The following is a 23,877-nucleotide window of genomic DNA, read 5'->3' on the forward strand; positions in this document are numbered from 1 at the left end:
CTCGACATTTGAACTTTATGCCTTAGAAAGTGAACACTTCCTACTTTCAATAGCTTGTCTTCTAATACATTTTAATTAGATTCATAACAAAGAATTCTGACATGACGGACACATAACATGTGATAACTGACATTTCTGAAGTTTGAAGCCACACAGCGGGACTGCCGCCTCTTAAGTACGGCACCGTTCAACACTTTTTTTTATTGCTTAGATGGGTGGAGGAGCTCACAGCCCACCTGGTGTTAAGTGGTTACTGGAGCCCATAGATACCTACGACGTAAATGCGCCACCCACCTTAAGATATAAGTTCTAAGGTCTCAAGTATAGTTACAACGGCTGCCCCACCCCTCAAATCGAAATGCATTACTGCTTCACGGCAGAAATAGGCAGGGCGGTGGTACCTACCCGTGTGGACTGACAAGAGGTCCTACCACCAGTAATTTCGCAAATTAAAATTTTACCACGTACCATCCGGCTATGGAATGAGCTCCTCTCCACGGTGTTTCCTGAGCGCTATGACATGTCTTTCTTCGAACGAGGCTTGTGGAGAGTATTAAACGGTAGGCAGCTGCTTGGCTCTGCCTCTGGCATTGCTGACGTCCATGAGCGACGGTAACCACTCACCATCAGGTGGGCCGTATGCTCGTCTGCCTATACGGCAACAAAAAAAAATACAAAGTATTATTAATAAGGAGTTGGGATAGCGGCGAGTGACGGGCATTACCAGCCTTTGGTAGCAGTCAGTCAACGCGTCGCATGTAAAACAGCACGCAACGTGACCAGCCGACCGGGAGGAGTGGCGGTGTAGCGCAGGAGTTGCGGGAAGCGACCTTGACGCTGCGAGGAATGAATCACGGCAGCGAAAGTGGGAGAAATGTGCCGCCGCGCCCCTCGCCGCTCACTTTTACTTTCGAGTGTGGCGCAACCGAGAGCGGCGCCGTGGAGCGCGCGCGCCACTCGCCCGGCGCCCGCGGCCCGCAGCGCCGTCGCGCCGATACGCCGAACAAGCTCCCATCCCGGTCGAACGCCGCCCGCGCCGCTAACTCCGCCAGGATTACAGTGACACAACAATAGTGCATCGCAGGATTTAGTTTGAGTGATACTCGCGACGAAAGACGAAACCGGGTCGCCGATAAACGTTGTGCAACAAGTTGCGCGCGGAACTCTCGCGCGGCCTCGCACTCTCCCGCAGGAAGCGTGTCGCAAGTGGGGAAGTGGCGCAAGCGCCGGGAAACCGCCGCGCGCTCCTGTACGCACGCACCCAGGATTGCCACGGATTTTCCTCTAACATAATACCTTGGTAAGACACATACCAGCTCTATACAAATCTTAAATTTAAGCATACTTTACTTCGCCGACGAAACCTTAAAACGAAAAGGTGGTATTTGCAATCTTTCGTTCGGACCAAAATCGCAACTTCAGAGATCGCAGTGAAGGGGATTTAGTATAACCGATACGTTCAAAGCGTACAATTGGCGTCACCGCCGACTGAACTTCGGCTCGGGTGTCGGAAACACAACAAATAAAGAAGTGAAATAACCAAGGACATTACAACTTTCAAGTGATTTCGCGCGCGGCCGACAATAAAAACTTCGTAACGCGCCTGCGCAACCTCTCGGTCTCACTTTCGACGTCTGCAGCGAGGCTCGCTCGACGAGTCTTTACGACGAGAATTATTGTTACAAAACCTTCGGACATACCATGTTTTCTTTCGAAAGTAACATTTTACAGAAATACGATTTTACCTCGTGATACCATACTATCGGTATCATGGTCGATGTTCAGTGAGCACTTGCCGCGGAACGGTTGCCATGACAACAAGCCAGTTAATGTTGCTATTAAGAGCACGCTTCGAGAAACTCTCATCGTTAAGTAGAACTGAAAGGAACAGCGTCCAAGGCCAGTTGGATAACGAATTTTCGTTTAATATTAATAAATGGCAGACACGGCCGATCGTGACGGATCCAATGGTACACGCGGATGCATACAGCATCACACTCAGTTGTTCAGTCCGAAAACACTTTCACGCGATCTATACGAACATAATTGATAGCCGAATCCAATCGGAATTATACAAGACACGATACCGATGATATAATTGAAGTCGATTGACGAATCTTATTTCGTCGAACAGGAATTCTCGTCATTGTTGTACGTGGAAATTTAATTTGTACGTCATTCCGGCTTATTTTATTTACGTACGATTTTGTTTGCGCTACTAAAATGGTCATTTGTAACTGTGACAACAACCATACTAGTGCAGTTCAAAGAATCATATGTGATAAAGAAAAAACAAGTGCCACCACCAATATCATCTTTTGAAGAAACGATAATGGTGGTAATTAATGATGAAGCTAAATTACAGCTCTAATTTCGTTCATGCCTTTGGAATCTTGATAAACGTGTGAGTCATTTACTCCGGTTTTAGCTAAAACGACTCATTGCAAACGACAAATTCGCTTCTCCCTTTCTAAACACAAGTCAGTTATCAAGATAAGCCCATTGCGCAATCGCACGCACGACTACAGCCTAAACTTTCATTCTCAAACTCGAATATCGGTGGGCGTGTCTTTAAATGTCAGGAATAAGATTTATGATAAACGTTCGTGATTAGCCCAGTGACAAAAGTACAATGCCATATACTTTAACTTTCACCTCGGAGAAATGTTTCAGAGAAAGTTTTTTGCCGGTCGCGGATGGCGCGCATCCCAATCTATCTCGCTGGTGACTTCGCCTTAGTATCATAAACAAATTTAATACACTTAATAAAAATATTGGATGACAGTGTACTAAAAATGCAATGACTGTTTTAAGTGCTAATTTCAAAAGAACTTATTATGTTCTATTAACTAAATCTGTTTGTATCATTTTCCATTGGTAGCCGACACATCGGGTAGTGCAACATATTATTTTATGTATAGTAATTACTTTCTATTACTAATTTATGGTAAGCACCATTTAAGAATTGAAAGAAAGATACAAGTAATGGTGTTTCAGTAAAATAGATCTTGTTTTTAACAAAAAAACTCATTTTAAACTACCTTATACACAAATATAAAATAATAACCTGATTCCATGCTTATTTATAAACTAAAAAAGTGTATCGTTTCCATCAATGATCATGCTTAACTTGAATAGAGATATTTCGCAAAACCGTGAACGAACCATTGTTTTGCAACGAAAAGGTCTGTTTCAAATGCTATGATAAATGGATACTCACAAGCAAGACTAAGCACTATTAACTATAAATAATCGCCATCAATAAAATCATTTACTTCTCGATAAAATGTTAGATATTAATTTTAAAACATAACTATACAATAACGACAGACAATAACGAGGCGTAGTAAACATTCACGAAGATGTGGGAACCGCTCACTTTGTTACAAAATAAAATTTCAATAACAAAAATTAAATTAAGAGTCAAACACAGGCAGCAATTAAGGCTGTTCACACAGATGGAGATCGTGTTGCGTAATGTTGTATCTTTGGAAGAAATTCACTGGGTTATCCAACGTGAGCGTTCGTTAGACAATGAGTGTGGAAACGAAAGTGGAAAGCCATTACGAAAACGGAACCCGATACTCTTGTACGTTTTAGTACTTCGTACAACATTGGATCATTTATTCTGCGAAGTACTGCTCTTGCTACGGCTAGTGTTAGCAAAGTCCTAGAGCCCCGTGAGCTCACCTACTAGTCAAGTTACGCCGGCATAGCCCTGCTTCTTCTTAGTCGCATACTTCATTGCTGAAGGTCGTGTCCCTGAAAGCCCTTCGTGGCTCTTTGTACCATCAGCTTCCATTTCCTTGGGTTTTCGGCGTAACCCTCTAAGGTTACCAAATTAGGTAGGAAAAAGCAACATTTATTCGGGCCATATACTAAGAATATGAAGATAAAGTAATATTGTAAAGAGTAAAATTAATTACCAAAAATGTTCATTGTTTCAGTCAAGTTGAATTTCACTAAAAAGCTCTCTTTGAATTAGATTGATTAACAATAAAAGTAATGAATCTTAATATTTCGAAAAAATCCTTTATTACCAAATTCTTTTCTTCGTCTGTTACTAGCCATATTTGCCATGAAGCAAAAGACGCGATCCGGTTTTAAAGGTAGTATTAGATGCTATGCGTACGTCGATACGTATAAAATAATTTACGTTGTGATACCTGTGCGATCCGATAACCACATAACGATAGATCTCATAGATAGTAGTGAGCTCATCTACTCATCTGAAGTAAAATCATTGTTTTATTTATTTACAATTCATGCAATCAGTGCTTGTATGACATGTAAAGATCACGAGGAATTTTTATTACTGACGGTAGAGCGTCTTGTGAGTCCGCACGGGTAGGTACCACCACCTTGCTGCCTATTTCTGCCGTGAAGCAGTAATGCGTTTCACTTTTAAGGGTGAGGCAACCGTTGTACTGAAAAACTGTGATTCAAAAATCACGTCCAAACGTACAGAGTGGCTGGTGGAATTTGTGTCGTTGATGTCTATGGGCTCCGCTGATCACTTGGCAACAGGTGAGCCGTGAACTCGTCCACCCATATTAACAAAAAATTAATAAAACATCAGACGTATGAAAATGAAGAACAATACTTTATTCGATAAAATGACTCAAAAGTTTGAACTTATATCTACCGTTTTTTGGAATGTATCAAGTTTTAACTTTTAGAGGACTAAATAGTCTTGTTCCATTGAGGATTCTTTAAAACGTTAAATATTAAATGGTTATTGGTAAACAATTTTCTTATACAGATGTAACTTTGGGTTTGGGTATATTAATTTATATCCTGTCATTACGTTGAAGAGGTAAAGTTCAACGCGAAAATTGTAAGAAATGAATACTCATTAAATTCGTTGGAATTTAAGTTTATGATTTCCGATGATGTTTTGAAGAGCGGCTGTTTCTATCGCCTTTGTAGTAAACAACATAACTCTTTTATAACCAATGCTAAAGATTTTTCTAACGACCTACTTAAATTCTTTATCTCGGACGTCTTCCACTTCTTAAATTGCGACATAATCTTCATTTCTCAGTGGCCACCCACGCTAAATACGTGTCAAATTGCTAATAGCATTATCAACTTTCGTTGCATCATCGTTGTCATCGGCAGCAATTACACTATTTGTCCCAACGGCTGCCGCTCGTTCCGACAATAAAGCTATATTATATATTTGAAGCCACACTCATTAAACATGGTATTGACTATTACAATACACAATATTTACTTTCGACCTGTTTGTTGGTTCTTTGTTTTCGTCCATCGATTGGCATATCGTTGTTGTCAAACGCAAAATCTGCTATGTGCACTTTTAGAGATTTTTACTTTCTGACCTTTTCGTATAGTTCACAGCCCTATCTACCGTATAAAAAAAATTGTTATGTGTCTATAGCTTTAATATTTATATATAGCTTTCATTTGATGTAGTTCTTAAAAATTCACCTTCATATAAAAATTTATACGAAAATGTTTTTACTCGTTAATTCAAAATAGAGTTTTTGTACATAGCAGATTTTGGTTTGACAACGACGATATCGAAAGCAAGCAAGTTAACTGGAAGCATCGTTAGATCTGTACATAGATTGGAGGTTGTGAACGACGGCGTAGGCGATGGCGGTACACATTGCAACGTGCCGATTCATATCCAAGGTCTTTCCTAGTGGAAGAGAACGGAGTTTCCTGCGGCCGCCTATCTCTCGCACACATTGACAGCACGTGCACGCACACGCGCCCACGTGTGTGCACGTGTCGCCATTCTTTGTGTTCAATCTTTCCTAGCTACCGTTGCGGGGCATCTTCTTTTTGTGCCGTCCGCTAACGTTTGAAGTTTGAGGCTCGGAGCGCTTCATTATATAGGCGACGGGCGATACGCGCGGCTCGCAGTTAGTGTGTCACTAGAGCCCGCGCGAGAGGCGGCCTGGCCTGCAAGGACTGTACCGCGCCAACCTTTTTTCTGTGCGTGCGATGTTTTCACTTTCGTCATTTTGACCGGACCAGTTTGATTTGACGTCGCTCGCGCACGGACGTGCCTAGGATTGGACGTTGTGATTATCCTCTCTGTGATCGTAGCGCTGGTGCTTCGGATAGTTTAATGTTTTTATTATTTGTATTTTGTGTGAATATGGCTGTGATAAAGTGCTAATATGTTTGATAGTAACCTTCTTTTGAATTTATACAATGAGATTACTAATAGAAGTGCGCTACAGTTGGCAAGGTAAGGTCGTTTTGTTTGTTTACCTTTAAATTTGTAGGTATGTGAGGATGCGCGGGCATGTATGTGTGGGCGTCATCGGCCCGGTAGCCGCTGTGCTCGAGCCGATGGGACGGTCAGTACAACCTTGTGTCTAATGAACGCACTATTCGCCGCCTCATCCGCCTCTCGCCTTCGCTTGCGAGCCTCGTCAGCGAAGAGGTTAATAGGTTCACATTAGACGCTGGTTTGCGAAATAAAGGAACTGCGCTCGCGCGTCTTTTCGCGCCTCATTTCGCTTCTATTAAAGACACTAAATGTTTTAACACGGTAAAATTGTTAGTGAATATACAAAATAGCAACTATTGAAGTTTATTTGAGAAAATTAAACTTGCAGTTTTTCATACAATAAACGTTCGATACACTAAATTACACGACACACAAAAATGAAAATTTGTTCTAAACGTTTTAAGTACGTATTCATAATACCTACGCTGTTTCAAAGCAAATAAAACTACTACAAAAGTGAAAAGTACACATTACAGTTTTAATGTTTACATGACTCACTAATTTATGAGAACATATACTAGAAACTTCAACATCTTTAGTGTTTAAAAAGTTTATATCAACTGGTGGTAGGGCGTGTTCTGGGCCGGCAAGGTTTGGCACGGTTGCATATTTCTGTCGCAAAGCCACCACGCGTTCCACTCTCCATAGTCAATGGCAATCGTTCCAATGCAATTTACAAATGCAACTGAGACTTCGATGTCAAAGTGGGAGGCGATGTTTTGCTGCCTGTTGGATTCAGTAACCCTTAAGTCGATTAAGCATGACTGTCATTAAGAAAACATGAAACCAATAAATGTTGGTTTTTATTTGGACATTTACAAAAAAGATATCAAGTTACCTATTTGATTTGCATTGTTTTTATCTACAAAAATTTATCTTCAAATACTGCGTTAATTCCATATCTACGTATTCTGCCAAAAATGTTTTTGTATTCAACAAAAAATTACAATAAACGAAACGAAAAGAATAATTAGAGTTCAAATATACATCTTGTAGGTACAAAACGAAAAGAAAAAACCTTCATAACTACTTCAACAACAAAATTGAAGTCATTAACATAATTTGTTCAATTAATTATCTCTTCCTAAGCATAGCTCGTATTTATTTTAACTCATTTCATTGTGAAGAACGAACATTATAATTTAATCAAAACAATTTCATGAGAAATGCAAATCACACTCAATCACATAGTATTTTTTGTTCATCGTCGATATATCTCTTGTTTTTCGGAATAATTTCGTTTCCTGAATATCAAAATTGAACGTAGAAACAAATTAAATTAGTTTGAATGTCTATAGTTATTAAATTCTATTAATCATCAGGGTTATCGGAATTGTCATTAATTACCGATTCAAGGCTTCAATAATAATCGTTTTCGAGATAGTATTTTTTTTTTTTTGGTAACACACACATTTATAATACTTGTTTTGTTATTTGAGATCTTTACTCCAGCTATCTCTGTGTTGTCGTATTCGAATATTTCCGCATTCAACATGTTGTTTTCCGTTAATCTTTATTTCGTTATACGTAAAAAATAAATGCTCAAACCAGTTTACGTAATAATTTTTTTTGTTGAACGGAAAAATAAGAATAAAAATTATAAATACAAATAAAAAAACGTGATGTATCTTCCTTCTTAAATGTTCATGTAAAATAATTCATATTATAGAATTACATTATCGTAAACGTTTCATATAAGGAGTCTTAAGTAAATACACGATACGATTTCATGGAAGCAATAAAAAACGATTTAGTAAATCGTATCGAATGAACTCATTGCGCAAAAACCACTGAAGAATTAGTCGATCAGTTAATCAAAATCTCGGGAGTGACTCGCGAGACAGCAGCTTTGTAACCACAGAATAAACTTTGGATGCGTGTTCTCATAAAGACTCAAGGCTAAAACTCAGAGCGGAAAGAACGCTTACTAATAAATTCTAATCAAATTAAGAAATTCATAACTGGTGCAAATGGTTCATAGATATTCATCGGCGAATATATAAAATTAGGTTATTAATATTTATGTGTAGATATTAATCATTTTTATAACCAGAGAATTGAGCAATCTCGAAATTCTTAAGTTTTCCTCTTTAAATTTTCTTTGGACAAACCTTTCCTGATGCGACTATTTTATCAGAATCATTGGGCATTCATCGATCGAAACACATGTTTTCTACCATTAAATTTTGTTAATTTGATTAGGTAAGATGATTTTTATTGAATTCAAAAGATCCTTTACTTTTATTTGTAACAGAAACAACGATAAAATGGAAAGTTAATTTTGAAAATCTATATATATAAAAATGAATTGCTGTTCGTTAGTCTCGCTAAAACTCGAGAACGGCTGGACCGATTTGACTAATTTTGGTCTTGAATTATTTGTGGAAGTCCAGAGAAGGCTTAAATAAATATGAAAATAATAGCTCGGAATTAAATAAAAATAACAATTTTGTTTTCCCTTTAATGTGTCCCCCGTCGGACGGATTCCTTTTGTTTGTTTTAAGTTTTATTTTATACAAAAGTTTAGGTCTTTTATTTATCGATTAAGGCACTACGAAGTCTGCCGGGTCAGCTAGTTATAATATAATTTTTTAAAGCAATTATGAAACTTAAAATCGCATCTTCGTTTATCGAATTTCTTGATGCTTATCACATTATATATGTATATCTTTACGAACCCTGTACAGAAATATGTCAATGTAACAGTACCGTTGGCACTAGAACTATACTCAAAGGGCACACGCCGGCACACGGGTAGTGATGGGCCAAGTTCATTTCTCTGATAGATTTAGAAGCGGTGAAATATTTCGCATGGGAATATAACAATCTATATTAATATTATAAAGCTGAAGAGTTTGTTTGTTTGAACGCGCTAATCTCAGGAACTACTGGTCCGATTTAAAAAAATATTTCAGTGTTAGATAGCCCATTTATTGAGGAAGGCTATAGGTTATATAACATCATGGTAAGACCAATACAAGTGAAACACCAATAAATAATGTTTCAAAATAAGGGTTTAAATAGCTCCTTTAGATTCTACAATTCATAAATATTTTCACTTTCTACGTAAATGAAGTGGGGAGTAAAATTTAGCTTTATGCCAAAGTAAATATTCCACGCGGACGGAGTTGCGGGCAAAAGCTAGTCACATAATTATTATTAGCACGTCACGAGTTAAACAATAACAGACATTTTATAGATTGATTTAATTGTGAATCTCCCACCACTCGTACGAAATTAGCCAAAGATACCCTTCTCAATTTTACTTTTTCGGTTAAAACACTGAATGAGTGTAATGATTATATTTTGTTCCGTCAAACAATACAGTTGAGACTTTGAACTCAAGTCTCAAAGTAGATGGATTCACGTAGTGAGGTCTGTCGGGTTAGATAACCAATAAACAGCGGGTAGGTCAAATTCGTTCATTCAACTACGCAATAAAAATAAACAATACGTATTTCAGTTATACTCGGTTTTCTCAGTAAAATAAATAAATAAGAATAGCTCTCATTCCTATGTCCTAAACTATATTAAAAATCTAATTAAACACTGCATGCGTGAAGACCAATATCATCATATTGGTCTTCACCATATTCTACCCTAACGTTGTGATGTCAATAGATTCTAGTTAGCACTTAACTTACCACCAGGTGACCAGGTGAGCTCGCCCATAAATCTAGAGCAATAATAATATCAACATAATATTTTATTATTATTATTAATATTGTTCTATTGCCATCGGTCCTTCATACGCGTCCCAATTTTTCAGGTCAATTTTGATATCGCTGAAAATTGCATTAAAAGAGTCCTGGTGCTTTTAGGTACCTCAAGCACCGGTCACCGTTCTCGCCGAAACCGTTGCTTACGACGAAGGGCTTGATGAGTAAATTAACTCACAGACATAGCCCACTGAGTTTCTCGCCGGATCTTCACTTTGGGTCGCGTTTCCGATCCGGTGGTAGATTCTGCGAAGCACTGCTCTTGCTAGGGGCAGTGTTAGCAACACTCCGTGAGCCCTGTAAGCTCACCTACACATCAAGGCGAAGCTGAAATAGCCTCTCAAGGCTATCAACATAGTAGAAAAAAAAAGATTCCATTACATAGATAGTTTAACAGATATACAGAGACCGTGCTAATAAAAACGTATCAAAAAAAGGTAGCGGAAATAAACTTATTTCTGAGAATAATAATTTACGTAGATACTGTTTCCGAGATCTTTAAAATATCAGAAAAACAAAAACAAAACGAAAGAAAAAACTTCAATTTTCATATTCACATAAAAACAGCTATCCTTGAGGAGGTTCATTCTTGGCCATTATTCATGAAAGAACAATGAAATAGGTCGAATTGAGAAACTTATCGAAGGGAACAAAATAAAATGTGGGTCACTGATTTAAAATTTACTTCATTCGATAAATTATTTGAAAGCAAAACATTCAATGCATTAACATCACGGATGTCGATTATAAATATCATACTATCCCCTTGAACTTTTCTACTGCTAAGTCATTTTGAGATTCATTAAAAGTTCATTATAATAACGACGCGAACGACGAAAATGAAGAATTATTATTATTTTTTTAACCAATGAAATATTATGATAAATACCAAAAAGAAAACCTTGATTTTTACTTGTGTTATGAAACATTACCGGTTCGTAACTAACAGCTTAACTTCACACGACATATTATAGCATATAAATGTATCGAATCGACCTTCAATATGGCGATTACCGACACCGTATTTTTAGAAGATAAGAAATAAGTTAACCGTTTGATAAGATTCTGATTTCTGTTAAATTCATTCAGATAAGTTTTTTTTAAACACACAAAACTCTTCAATCCAACAGTACATACGAAGTTAAAGGGCGAAAGATTTATATACGTTTTTTTTTTATTGCTTATATGTGTGAACGAGCTCACAGTCCACCTGTTGTTAAGTGGTTACTGGAGCCCATAGACATCTACAACGTAAATGCGCCACACACCTTGAGATATAGTTCTAAGGTCTCAGTATAGTCACAACGGCTGCCCCACCCTTCAAACCGAAACGCATTACTGCTTCACGGCAGAAATAGGCGGGGCGGTGGTAACTAGGTCCTACCACCAGTTACGAAGGGAAACCAGAGATAAACTGAGTTTCTCGCCGGATCTTCTCAGTGGGTCGCGTTTCCGACCCGGTGGTAGATTCTGCGAAGCATTACTATTGCTAGGGCCAGTATTAGCACCTCTCCGGTTTGAGCCCCATGAGCTCACCTACACGTAAGGCCGAAGCTGATATAGCCTCTCAAGGCTATCAATCAGCATAGATAGGAAAAAAAAGAAACGAAGTTAAATCTTATTGGATTGAAAATCTTATAAGCGGCTGTTATTATGAGAAAGCGCGGAGCTGATTTGTGTAAATGTCAACGTTGTCAAACATCATATTCATTTATTTACGATAACAATTATATTATTCAAATCGAATATTATAACTAAACTTCCTGGCGGCGGTCGGTACGTGTGTTTATCGCGTACACGTGTCGTGAAACTAGATCTTTTTCCCAGTTTGCATAAACCAATTAACGACGTATCAAGGGACCTATATTTGCAGGAGTAATCTGTTTGTCACTTGTTTGCGTATTGTATTCGATCGTTGTAATTAGGTCGCTCCGTGCAATCGACTCCTATTATAATACCAGGAAATAACGTTTAATTTTAATAATATCTACAATGAACTATTGTTGCACACTAGGAAGATTTTGTAAATAAACTAGCGACACGCCCTCTCTTCGTTTCAGGAACATATAATTTTATTATTTACTAACTGACCCGGCAGACTTCGTAGTGCCTCAATCGATAAATAAAAGACCTAAACTTTTGTATAAAAAAAACTTAAAACAAATAAAAGGAATCCGTCCGACGGGGGACACATCAAAGGAAAAACAAAATTGTTTTCATCATTCAAATTTCCATATTTATCTACCTTTTAAACCTTCTCTGGACTGCCACAAGTAATTCAAGATCAAAATCGGTCCAGCCGTTCTCGAGTTTTAGCGAGACTAACGAACAGCAATTCATTTTTATGCACATAGATATAGATTATTATCATTATATTTTGGGTAATTCACAATATATATTTGTAAATTATAGCCGATGTGTTAATCTGACGTATAAGCTATGTTATTGTAAAGTTTCATCAAAATCCATTCAGTAGTTTTTGCGTGAAAGAGTAACAAACATATTATTATCTATACATTCTTACAAACTTTCGCATTAATATTAATAGTAGGATTATCGTTAGTAGCAATGCGATACTTTAGGAAGATAAAGAAACCTACTCACTGCATTACAACTTTAGCGATTAGACAAATGAAAATTCGAAAAACATGTTTTGGTCGCGTTCATAAACCTTTGTTAGACAGAGTTTAAGTGTTCGGTTAGTGTACAAACTAGGTTTACAGCTTCGGAACACAAACATTCGTAAAATCCTAACGCCCGAGCCGCGCCACTCAATTGCGCAATCGACATTTGCTCCTTGCAACGTCGACATATAAACATTTTCTCAGAAATACGTATTCGGCCGTCGGCGCACGATACGCCCATCCAACTAAAAATGTCTCAACTTTTTATCGCTCAATGAATTTCTTCATAGTTCTGCGTTCCATTTGACATTGAACTGAATTTTTAAAAACGTTATCAAAGGGCCCGATACATTTGTCAGCGGCCGCCGTTGTGCAACTGAAGTAACAGCGGAACAAAACTCTTAGAGAGGGCCATTAGCTTCTTATTTTTTTTTGTTTTAATCATTATTTAATAGCGTTTTAATGTTTTTTAACCTCGGTCGTTTTCCTTCTTCTATTAGCACAGTTAACAAGCACCAATTTGGTCGAACATTCGGCGAGAAATACCATCTCATCGTTGACATTTAAATGTTTGTGTTATTAAAATCGAACCGAATGCGTTATTTCGAAAGTAACAGCGAATAATAAAACAAACTTCAAGGTTTTTTTTTTTTTAATAAACATACCTAACAATAGAAGCGGCGTAACTACAAAGCAAAGGTAGGAATTTATTGTTCGGATACCATAAAAATGTTATGGTTATTGTCAAATTGCTCTGAGCCCTTTCTTGTTCCCGTTCACAGTACAAATTACCGAAGGACGTCCGAACTGGGTCACTTCGGAAATAGTTTATTGTTATCGGCTAGTCTGCGCACACGCAACGCTCACACGCGCCGCGTTCGATTTCAAACACGCACACAAACAAACCCCACCTCAATTAGGGTTCATCCTTTATTCCTCTCGGAAGTCCTTCACCGGTTCACCTTCGATCATCTCCTCGCGCCGATATAATACGTAACGCTTCCGCTTTCATACAAACCCAACTTTCATGAGGTCGACGAGTCAATAAATTTGAAAAGGAATAGAATTTTAAATTTTATTAATATAAAATGTCATTACGATCATCAAAGGCCAGAATGATTCGATCTATTAGTTTATTGAGCGGTTACCCTTGCGTTGGACATATACAATTTATAGGCAAAGGCTATACGAAATGTAGCCCTTCTCAGTTCAATTTGCCGCCAACGCTAGTCAAGGTTGCTACTGGATTTAATTCAGTTACATCACTGTACACTCGTGTTAACATCACATAACCATCATCGTGCACCACGACCTTGATCACGTCGATTAATTAATTACGATCAGTCTCACAGAGCGAGCAGTAAAAATTCTCATCTATGCATAAAATCTGATTGCACGTAATTGTGTACAGTCGATTCGATAAGTGGGCTAGCTGGTTGTAAAATAATTTAAAGGCCCCTGGTTCCGTAAAACAATAACGCACACTGGTACACGGTCATGCATTGAATAGTGACAGATAACGTTCGGCTATCAGTTCGAGCAGTACATTCACGGCACAAATCTGCGTTAGCATCCGGAGTAGGGCGGGTTCTAGAGTGTGGGACACGCACACTGCGATTTCCCCGACGCCCCCACTCTGGGCATGAGCGTACCGCACGTGGATCGAGAATAGGCGCAACCCTAGTGCGAACCGATCAACGCTCACTAAAACAAAAAGATCATGAACGAAAACGTACGTAATTGTATGAGATGTATTTTTAGCGAACACCGTACGGTACGGGTAGGTCAGTAATATTATGACTGAATTTTTTTGATAAGAGCCATCGACTCCGCCGTAATGAAAGTTGCATAATCACTTTCATTGTAACATTTCCTTATCGCTATTACATATTTTCATTCATAACTTTTTCACGTTACGATAGTAAATAAATAAAAAAACACATTAATTTTCTATCGACCAATGAGTTTTTCAAACTAAAGCTGCTACAATAGCTACAATGGCTATAATATATGAAGAGGCACTTTCGATATTCGTGAATAAAGAAATCTCAATTATGTTATAATATAAATATGATACTGTGGTATATAATATAACGTGACCATTTTTTTTGGAAAAGCGGGACATCCACAAATATATAATAAAAAAGTATTTAGTGTCTTACAAGTATTTTATTATAGAAGATAGAATAACACAATTAATCAAAGCACAAAATAGTTACTAGACATGACTTATTAACCCCCAGTAATGGTTTGATTTTAAGTAGTTTTTTTGTATTTGTCGGCTGAACAAATTTGTTTCAAAATATCGATTCTTGTTTTTAGATACGCGTGGAGCTCAGTGGGTACATGATTTATTTATATTTAATTTATTTAAATAAATTTATCGTTTGGTCTGTTTGCAAAAGCGGGACTATGTCGGCTTAGCTGGGAACAGCGGGACAGAATTCCCGAAAGCGGGACTGTCCCGCCCAAACTGGTGGTAGGACCTCTTGTAAGTCCGCGCGGGTAGGTACCACCACCCTGCCTATTTTCTGACGTGAAACAGTAATGCGTTTCGGTTTGAAGAGTGGGGCAGCCGTTGGAACTATACTTGAGACCTTAGAACTTATACCTCAAGGTGGGTGGCGCACTTACGTTGTAGTTGTCTATGGGTTCCGGTAACCACTTAACACCAGGTAGGCTATGAGCTCGTCCACTCATCTCCTCAATAAAAAAATCGGGACGTATGATCACGTTAGGTATATAGTACATTGGTATATCGAGAATTTAAATATGTGACTACTTTACAGTCCTGTTGAGGAAATTACACCAATTAAAACAATCGAGTAATATACAAAAGACGCACAGATTTCCTTAGTGACGTAGAAAGTCGATCACAATGAGGCATTCGTTCGGACTGAGTCACTGCGGCTTGACTTGTCGAAGAATGATTCAAGAGGCCCCTTTTCGGTGAAAGACTAATAAAATTAAAACGATATATGTACTTATTTTATTTTAAATATTCGACAGACATAAAAGTTATAGTTAGGAATTTCCTTGGGAAATCGTTTGACACACACACACAATAATAAATAACTCTACAAGTGGCTATATTAAAAAAAAATTGAATTCTAAAAACAAGGCAAATAATACTATCGTCAACGAAACGTTCTATTTTACAAGCCATACCCGCGGTTTCGCTTGTGTCAAATGATTATTTTTTAAATTATGAAATAAGTGTCATTTTTCTGCGATCGGACAAAATATTAGTTCTCCGCAAAAGATATTGATCTGCTATTCCGATAAGACGATGAATCAGTGTAAGACAAACCCAACATCACGCTCCCGTACACAATCTCTTTCGCGAAAAGGTACTATACAGATAATTCTGCCACCTAGTAGGACCTCTTGTGAGTCCGCGCGGGTAGGTACCACCGCCCTGCCTATTTCTGCCGTGAAGCAGTAATGCGTTTCGGTTTGAAGGGTGGGGCAGCCGTTGTAACTATACTTGAGACCTTAGAACTTATATATCAAGGTGGGTGGCGAATTTACGCTGTAGATGTCTATGGGATCTAGTTACCACTTAACACCAGGTGGGCTGAGAGATCGTCCACACATCTATGCAATAAAAATAAAAAATACTCGCACAGGTAGCGTTGATGCGTGTCCACGCATTCCCTCATCAAATTTACTAGTGATAAGACATCATTGGCTAATCATCCGGTCGTTTGCCAATCAAATAATTAATAATCAAATAACTGATACTATATATATACAAATTCATGAGAAATACGAAACAGAAATTGCCTCATCGTCAAATTTAGCAAATGCGCAATTTGTTAAATCGCATTTTTAAATACAAACTGAATCGTATTGTTTTTGATCTCGATAGAACGTCACTAAGGAAAATGTTTAATAAATTCTTTATGTACATACTCGTATATCAACGAATAATATTTTCATTTAGAATTTATTTTAAAATATCGAAATCAATTGGTATTTTTTTTATTTTTTATTGCTTAGGTGGGTGGACGAGCTCACAGTTCACCTGATGTTAAGTGGTTACTGGAGCCCATAGAAATCTACAACGTAAATGCGCCACCCAACTTGAGATATAAGTTCTTAGGTCTCAATATAGTTACAACGGCTACCCCACACTTCAAACCGAAACGCATTACTGCTTCACGGCAGAAATAGGCGGGGTGGTGGTACCTACGCCTGCGGACTCATAAGAGGCCCTACCACCAGTGATAGGCATTGGATTCTTCATCACGTTGATGCTTCATCAAACGTTCTGGCTTTAGATTTCTACTTCATGTCTCAAGATGCGGCTTACACCATGGCATTTGCTATGTCTAAGAGCTCTGGTAACCACCTAACACCAAGTGGACCGCTGTTCATCCATCCAGTGTAACAAAAACAACCTTATTTTAATGTGAATCCCATAAAAATCGTACAATAATTATACAACGAAAGAGGTCAATTAATAATAGTCGACAGGGTTATTTTATGCAAATAGATAAAGCATCTATCTGTTTCCTCTTTGTGAATCAAATACGTTATTGTTCTTAACTTTATTTACTGACATTATTCATAAACATTACACACATCTAATACATATCTATTTTTCCGAGCTATGCTATGTGTCAATAATGTATTCTTTTATACGTAAATGTAAACATTTATGGTAGAAAAATACATTTTAATGTCTCTTTAATAACTCTAGTACAATTAGATAATGCCGACCTCTTTGTTATAAACCCCTTTGTTTGTTAGATAAAAAGGAAACCAGAACAAATGTACTTCCATATTTTTTATATTTTAATTAAGCCAAAATTTCTTTCTCGTATCGGGCTTAGAACTTTTTCATTTATTTATTCTAAATTCAGGGTACTACTTGAAAAAAAAAGAAAATATAATGCTGTTAGTTGACATCACATAACTTGAGAAAGGATTGGGTTGATTGCAGTTTTTGTATTTAAGCGTTCGTAATAGGGAAAGAAAATTTGGAAAATCCTGAAATTAGAAAACGATAGATAGAGAGAGAGAAAGAGAGAGAGAGACAGAACACACTTTATTGCACACCAAAACACAATTTACATTCAAAAAACAATCAAAAAAAGCAGAGACATTAATACATAATATAGACATAATTATTTGATATATTTTGGTCAGGTATCTTAAATACAACCAAAAAAATAAATTGATACATGTATCCGAGCAGTACTATACCATATAAACATCGTTTAAGATTCACCGATTGTCTAACGTGGTACACATATGTATAAGTCGTGATATAATTCTAACACAGTGGTAAACACTATCGAAGCCAGAGTATATGACAGCTGACGAGCGCGACACGCTGATAACTCCGAAATTGGGACACAGAGCGGAGATTGCATTATGATCTCATGACCCTTCTGTATTTTACGCAAGTTTTAATTTAGAAAGTTTGATAAAGTATCGAAAAAATGAGCGGCGCCGCGTAACCCAAATTTCGGCCACACAAAAAGATTGAAAGTTTTTGAAATAAAATAACGAATGAACTACATATTAATGCAGTAAACACATTAGCTGTAAGATTACTGTCAGTGTATGAAACGATTGTGGTTAAAGTCTGAGATCCATTTGTTTTCTAATTACATCGCGCGAATCAACAATAAACTACAAATATTAGGAAATCAGGGACAAGGTATATAAAGAAATTGCAAGAAATAATGCAAATTGTGGTAAAAGTACCCCAGCATATTTAAATAATGATTATTTCACCCTTCACACTAAAACGCTTCTATCTGTCTTGACTTCCGGTACAGTTAGGATTGTTGAATCAACCCGTGTGGTCTCGGGACTTGCTTTTGCAGAAATTCCGTGACTAAAAATATCAAAAACAGCTATGGAATTAATTATATTTATGCTTTCTACTACACTGATCATTTAATTTATTAGTATTATACAACGCATATTATTTACGTATCGATTTGTATAAATTTTGCAAATGAAGTGAAGCTCGTTTGAATTAAGTAGAATGTAAACAAAGATAAAACATTAAGTATTAGTTTCTTTTTAAAGCTTATTATCGATGGTGTTTCAAATTATTTTTAAGTAAAAAAATCTATAATATCTGAAATTATCTTATGCGATTTTTAAGATACTATTTATCTTGTGTTCATTTCAATTGACTTATTACTAATGTTTAATAAGTGATAGTGAAGTGTTTCATTTCTCAGTCTGAACATTTTCAAACTCTGTTCATATAAAATAACATTACTAAAGTAAACTGAACTGAAGTGTTGAAAACATAAATCAAAAATCGCACTTGTTGTCTAGTATGTTCACAATTTTCAAACAACCAATAATTTTTAAGCATCATTTTGAATTCGAGCTAATTATCGGGTAGTCCTATGATGACGTCACTGTTCAATAAACCGAATGCGGTTGTGAATTATTAAAATGCAATTTTGTATCCTTTCTTGACTCGCGTGTTAATACGTCACACGTAAGTCAAGAAAGAAAGAATGCATTTAGCAGTATTTTACTTAAGGATTGTATTATTAAAATTGAACTTTAATATCAGTATTAGACAGAGTGCGATGAAGTGAAAGTTATGTGTCCCTCCACTTTCCCCCGTCCCTTCGCTGACACTACCTATCGCGGGAAAAAGGAACAGTTTGTACTCATACATAGGCATCTCATGGTCCCCTCGTGGTCTATCCTCGAAATACCAACTTTTCCCATTTGAATTCATACCAAAACGAATTCAAGTCATCGATCTCACAGAATCGTTCAGGAAATAATGGAGATAAAACGTACATTTTCCTCCTATCTTCTTGACAGTCTAGAATGCATAAATTTATTTGGAATGACTGCAACTAAGTCACACAGTTGCATGCTAAATAGTTTAAAAATATACATAATCAAAATTCACATTCTCTAGCAAAAAGAAAGAGAATCACTAACGACACACAAATCACGTAACTTAACACATATTTTAAGTTCACTTCCTAACTGCATTCATAAATTATCATAAGAACATTATCTTATAAATGAATAGTGAATTGATAACTTCCTAGATTTAAAGTAGGTGAAATATAAAAGTAAACTGAATTTTCTCGGAAGTCTTGCTAACTTACTCGTTGAGAAAAATATCAGGTAGGTACTGTCCAAATTTTAAATGACACATAATGTAAGCTGTGATTCATACGAATATCACCGGGATTCCGACTTGTTTATCAAACGTCGACTCTGTTTACTAGAAATTATAAGAATGCATCTATACAATATGATTTTTGATAAGGAAGTGGTAATATTTAAAAAACGCATGACTGCGGTAAAAATAGATTTTATGACATAACGTATTTATTTGCTCAAGTGTTAAGCTATATTTTATGTTTTTATGAAAAAAAGACATTTTAGACCAGAACCTTAATTTCCGTCAGTGTTTTAGAAATTTTAAAACAAAATTTAATACAAATAAGTTGTAGTATTTCATGGACACACACATTAATCTTATTTCTAAACACCAAACATAATTTCACTTTGTTTCTAAAAGTCTTATATTTTGAGAAAATTAAGTTCATGTTTGAGAAATTTACTTTTCGATGAATGAAGACAAAAAAACGTAATTCGAATTTAGAATGTGCGTGTTGAATTCTACTAATCAAATTTCGTATTTACGTTATCTACCAAATTTCAAATCTTATTTACCCTTAACTATTTCTATTATTTTACTTACTGATTATTATATTATATAAACTACTGACTATCATATTTATATGTATACTCACTACCTACTTATTGATATGGTATATGCTAGCACTGTAGTATAAGTTGCCATAAAATGAAGCGTTCGCTATCTAATGAGTGAGACTCCGTTCGACAGGTATATGAGAACAATTAGATATTTTTATTCGATCAGAAATACAAACGACACTTTAACCAATTTCTGAACCAACACAACGTGGATTTATTTATTCGGGAGATAATGCGTGAAACGTAAATATTAGACCGAGTTAAGCTTAAACGCGGCAAAAATGGGCACACCATTCTGACATAGGTATGTTACGATTTAACGTCATACAGTAAAAATTAAACTCTATTGTTGATTACACAATGCATGTTTTTGATAGCAGTACAAATTTTACGTTACAAAACAGCGTTCATAAAGGCGAACTTTACTCCTCGCTTCTCTTCCAGTAATGCACAAAGAAAACCGCACTGACACGAGAGCGCGGGAAAATATACAAAAGTAGAGTATTCATAAAATACGAAGCTCCAACCTCACGTTATGAGGTCTACGGGTTCCGGTAAAAAAAAACATACTTATCATTAAGGTGCTTACTCCAATGATCGATTAGTTATCCAACGCTAAAATTTGACTCGGACAGAGATGTCTCAATCCAAAATTACTCCGAAAATAATCACGTAACCGCGTTGGCTGTAAAAGTAAGGAAATCAAAACCCTGTTGTTGGCTACAAGTTACGTCGGCAACGTTATATAAAGCCTTTCGCATACTTTCTCTGTCAGCAAAATTTAGCGCTGCTTGTTATGCAACTACGTGAAATGGCAGTCAACTGCATTGAGACAAAGCTTAAGAGAGCCCCGCCGGCTAACGGTCGCGGAGAAAATTGTGGTTCACGTTAGGCTCGTCCCGTTTACTCATTTCGGCTTCAAACTGATGATCAGTCTTATATGGAAGCGAGCGGTTAGACGAAATAAGAAATATTCAGCTTTTACGAGGAACTCATTTTCGTTGGTTTATCGGGGTTACGTTGTTGCGAAATGTTATGAAGTTTTAACTTTTTTAAAACGCATTACATAATGAGTCGATCGTTTCTAAAAACTTTAGTTATAAGATGAACGTTGATAAAAACGAACTCGATTTGTTAATATATGAATTATTTTTATTGATATAGATTAATTACGTTGGTTCCTCATACATAACAACAATTATTTTTATGGACGGCTGTGTAAACATTAATTTATATGCAAAACAATTATTAACGACAATACTAACTTAGGCGCAGAACGAATTCTTCTCATAACAACAAATCAGATTGGAACCGGGAAGTTTACGTGATAATTCGTTTATTGTAACTTATGAACGTAAATGCCACCACATTGACAATAATACAATTGTTTTTATGTTGTTGTGCCGATGCAAATTCGAGTTTTACCTAAGACACGAATGAAGTAACTTTCTAAAAACTGATCGAGTGACCTTGAAATAAAACGCTGTTACAAAACCGCGGGCCGTTCGCTGGCGCTACTTCTCCGCGCCCCTCCTCCACTCCCCTCCTCCGCGCCACGCACTCACACACTCACAGCGCAGGGCTGTGTGCGCACCCACGCACACACGCACCTTACACACATAAACAAACGCCGACACGTGTCTCCCCAAACGCACACTACTGCTACTTAACAAGAAAAGTTACTAGGCGAAATCTAGACGAAACTTTTGAAAAAAAAAAATTACTTAAACAGTAACTAGCTAGAAATGTGAAACGACGTCATTTATGATTAATTTCGTGACTCACATTTTTAATTTGGCCAATATTACTAATGCTTTTCCACTGCGGCTTCACTGTAAACATTGTTAAAATGGTTCACGTACCTTTTAAGCCTGATATAATGGGTCGAAAGGTACAAAAAAATATATTTTCATTCATATGTACCTACAATTTATTTACGCGTTTCGTCTACGCGCTAACAAAACGCGCCTTAAACATTCTGACGGTTTTGAAATCATCGCCTTCCAAATATAAGAAATCCTTGAAAACGGATGTGGGTCATGATCAGATCCGAATATGTGTCTCTCTGTGACTCTGGCTATTAGCATAGTTGTCGGAGGCGCGTCGATACGTTGCGCAATACTGTTGACTTTCATCCCGAAGGTCAAGTGCCATCCTATTTCAAAACGGACCTTGGTCATGTCTGGTTCACCTCGGATCGTTTGCTGAGAACAGTCGAGTAAACGGAAGAGATTGGCGCTAATAGATATTAATCAAACAATGAATACAAGCGCAGAATCTTGCTGCTGACTTTTAAAGATGACTGTCGGTGAAAAACAGCGCTGCGCCGATCACAGACAATGGGACGCAACTTATAACTATTAATTTACTAACAAGCGACTTATGTTTAGTTTTCAACACAGCGCCGACAATGTGAAGGTCAAATAATTTCGCGGCGTGAGAACGCCTGTATATGGACGATTTAATTCATCATAATTTTCTGTAATCACAATCGAGATATTCAAATGACTGCCGACGATCAAATCCAACCTTTTCTTAGACACGTTCTTTATAAGCAGTCACCGAACTGCCGCGGTGATGGCAAAATGTCGAACACGAAATCGAATAGAATCAACTTTATTTTCTATAATTAGCGTTACAATTCAATAGCCTGCCAAGTTCAGGCGATGTTATTTACCTATATGTCTAAACTAAGATCTAAGAGTAAAACTGGCTCACGCATAAGCTACGTATTTTATTTACATCAGTCATAAGGATAGGGATACGAGGAGGGACCGTTTTGTTTCCGAAACTGTTGCGAAAATACACAAGCAAGCCCGCGGAACCGCCGATACCTGTAGAGAAGACAGCCGCGTCGGGTACAAGATCTCCAGCCCAATCGTCAAATCCCGCGATTGCAAAATCAAGTACCTAAACGGCTGACGTTAGCATTATCACTCTGTGTGTACATTAAAACTGTTTACAGTAACAGTTAACAAGTATCTGGCACAAGGGATCGATCGTCAATCAAACGCAAGGTGAGAGTGGAACTATTTTAGCATCATCGAAGGTAAAACTCATTCGCGCTTTCGGCCCAAGACTCTCTCGTACAAGGGTAAGATGGCATTTATAAATAAATACATCAGAGAGTTGCCAACAACGGTAATATGATTAGTTGTCGTTCAGTCAAACGATAAAATTAATACAATTCTCTTATTGAAAGACCAAGACTGTGTGTGATGAATCTAATGAATCTTTGTCTGTCTAGCGAATACTTGGCTTCGTAATAAATCAATCATTTTGTGCACCTGAACGACTGTAACACAGTCTTTATTATTTGTTTTAGTAAAATTCAATAAGAAAACCTAAGAGATTCACACACAAAACTTTGCGCAGAGGCAATATCGTAACCAATAGGGTTTATCAGAGATGCGATTATAGCTAGTTGAAAACTTTACTAAAAGACACACACTCATGAAATTGGTGAAACATTAAGTTCTTAAATGAAAATTATCACTCGAATTATCATAATGGCAATGATCTCGTTTGACTCGGGACG

The 23,877-nt window shown here is 37.0% G+C and overlaps 1 protein-coding gene and 1 non-coding gene across 3 annotated transcripts in view; both read left to right on the forward strand.

Annotated features, from left to right (window-relative positions):
• The first annotated feature begins 1,169 nt into the window (after nucleotides 1-1,169).
• ken (zinc finger and BTB domain-containing ken and barbie protein) overlaps nucleotides 1,170-23,877 on the forward strand; it is a 40,070-nt gene continuing 17,362 nt past the window's right edge. Inside the window, exon 1 of one of the 2 annotated variants that reach the window (XM_028181161.2) lies at nucleotides 1,170-1,300. Coding sequence is in view for 1 of the 2 variants with exons in the window: in XM_028181160.2 (XP_028036961.1) it covers nucleotides 6,153-6,223 (71 nt within the window). In the remaining variant the exon portion in view is untranslated. Of the gene's footprint in view, nucleotides 1,301-5,888; nucleotides 6,224-23,877 lie in introns of those variants that run through there. The other variant, XM_028181160.2, reaches the window with a different exon arrangement.
• LOC114248083 (U4 spliceosomal RNA) lies at nucleotides 23,703-23,821 on the forward strand. The gene has a single exon (XR_003624929.2). It is a non-coding gene; the product is annotated as a U4 spliceosomal RNA (small nuclear RNA).

This window comes from Bombyx mandarina, chromosome 05, assembly GCF_030267445.1.
Source record: "Bombyx mandarina strain Sakado chromosome 05, ASM3026744v2".
In the NCBI taxonomy this organism is placed as follows: Eukaryota; Metazoa; Arthropoda; class Insecta; order Lepidoptera; family Bombycidae; genus Bombyx; species Bombyx mandarina.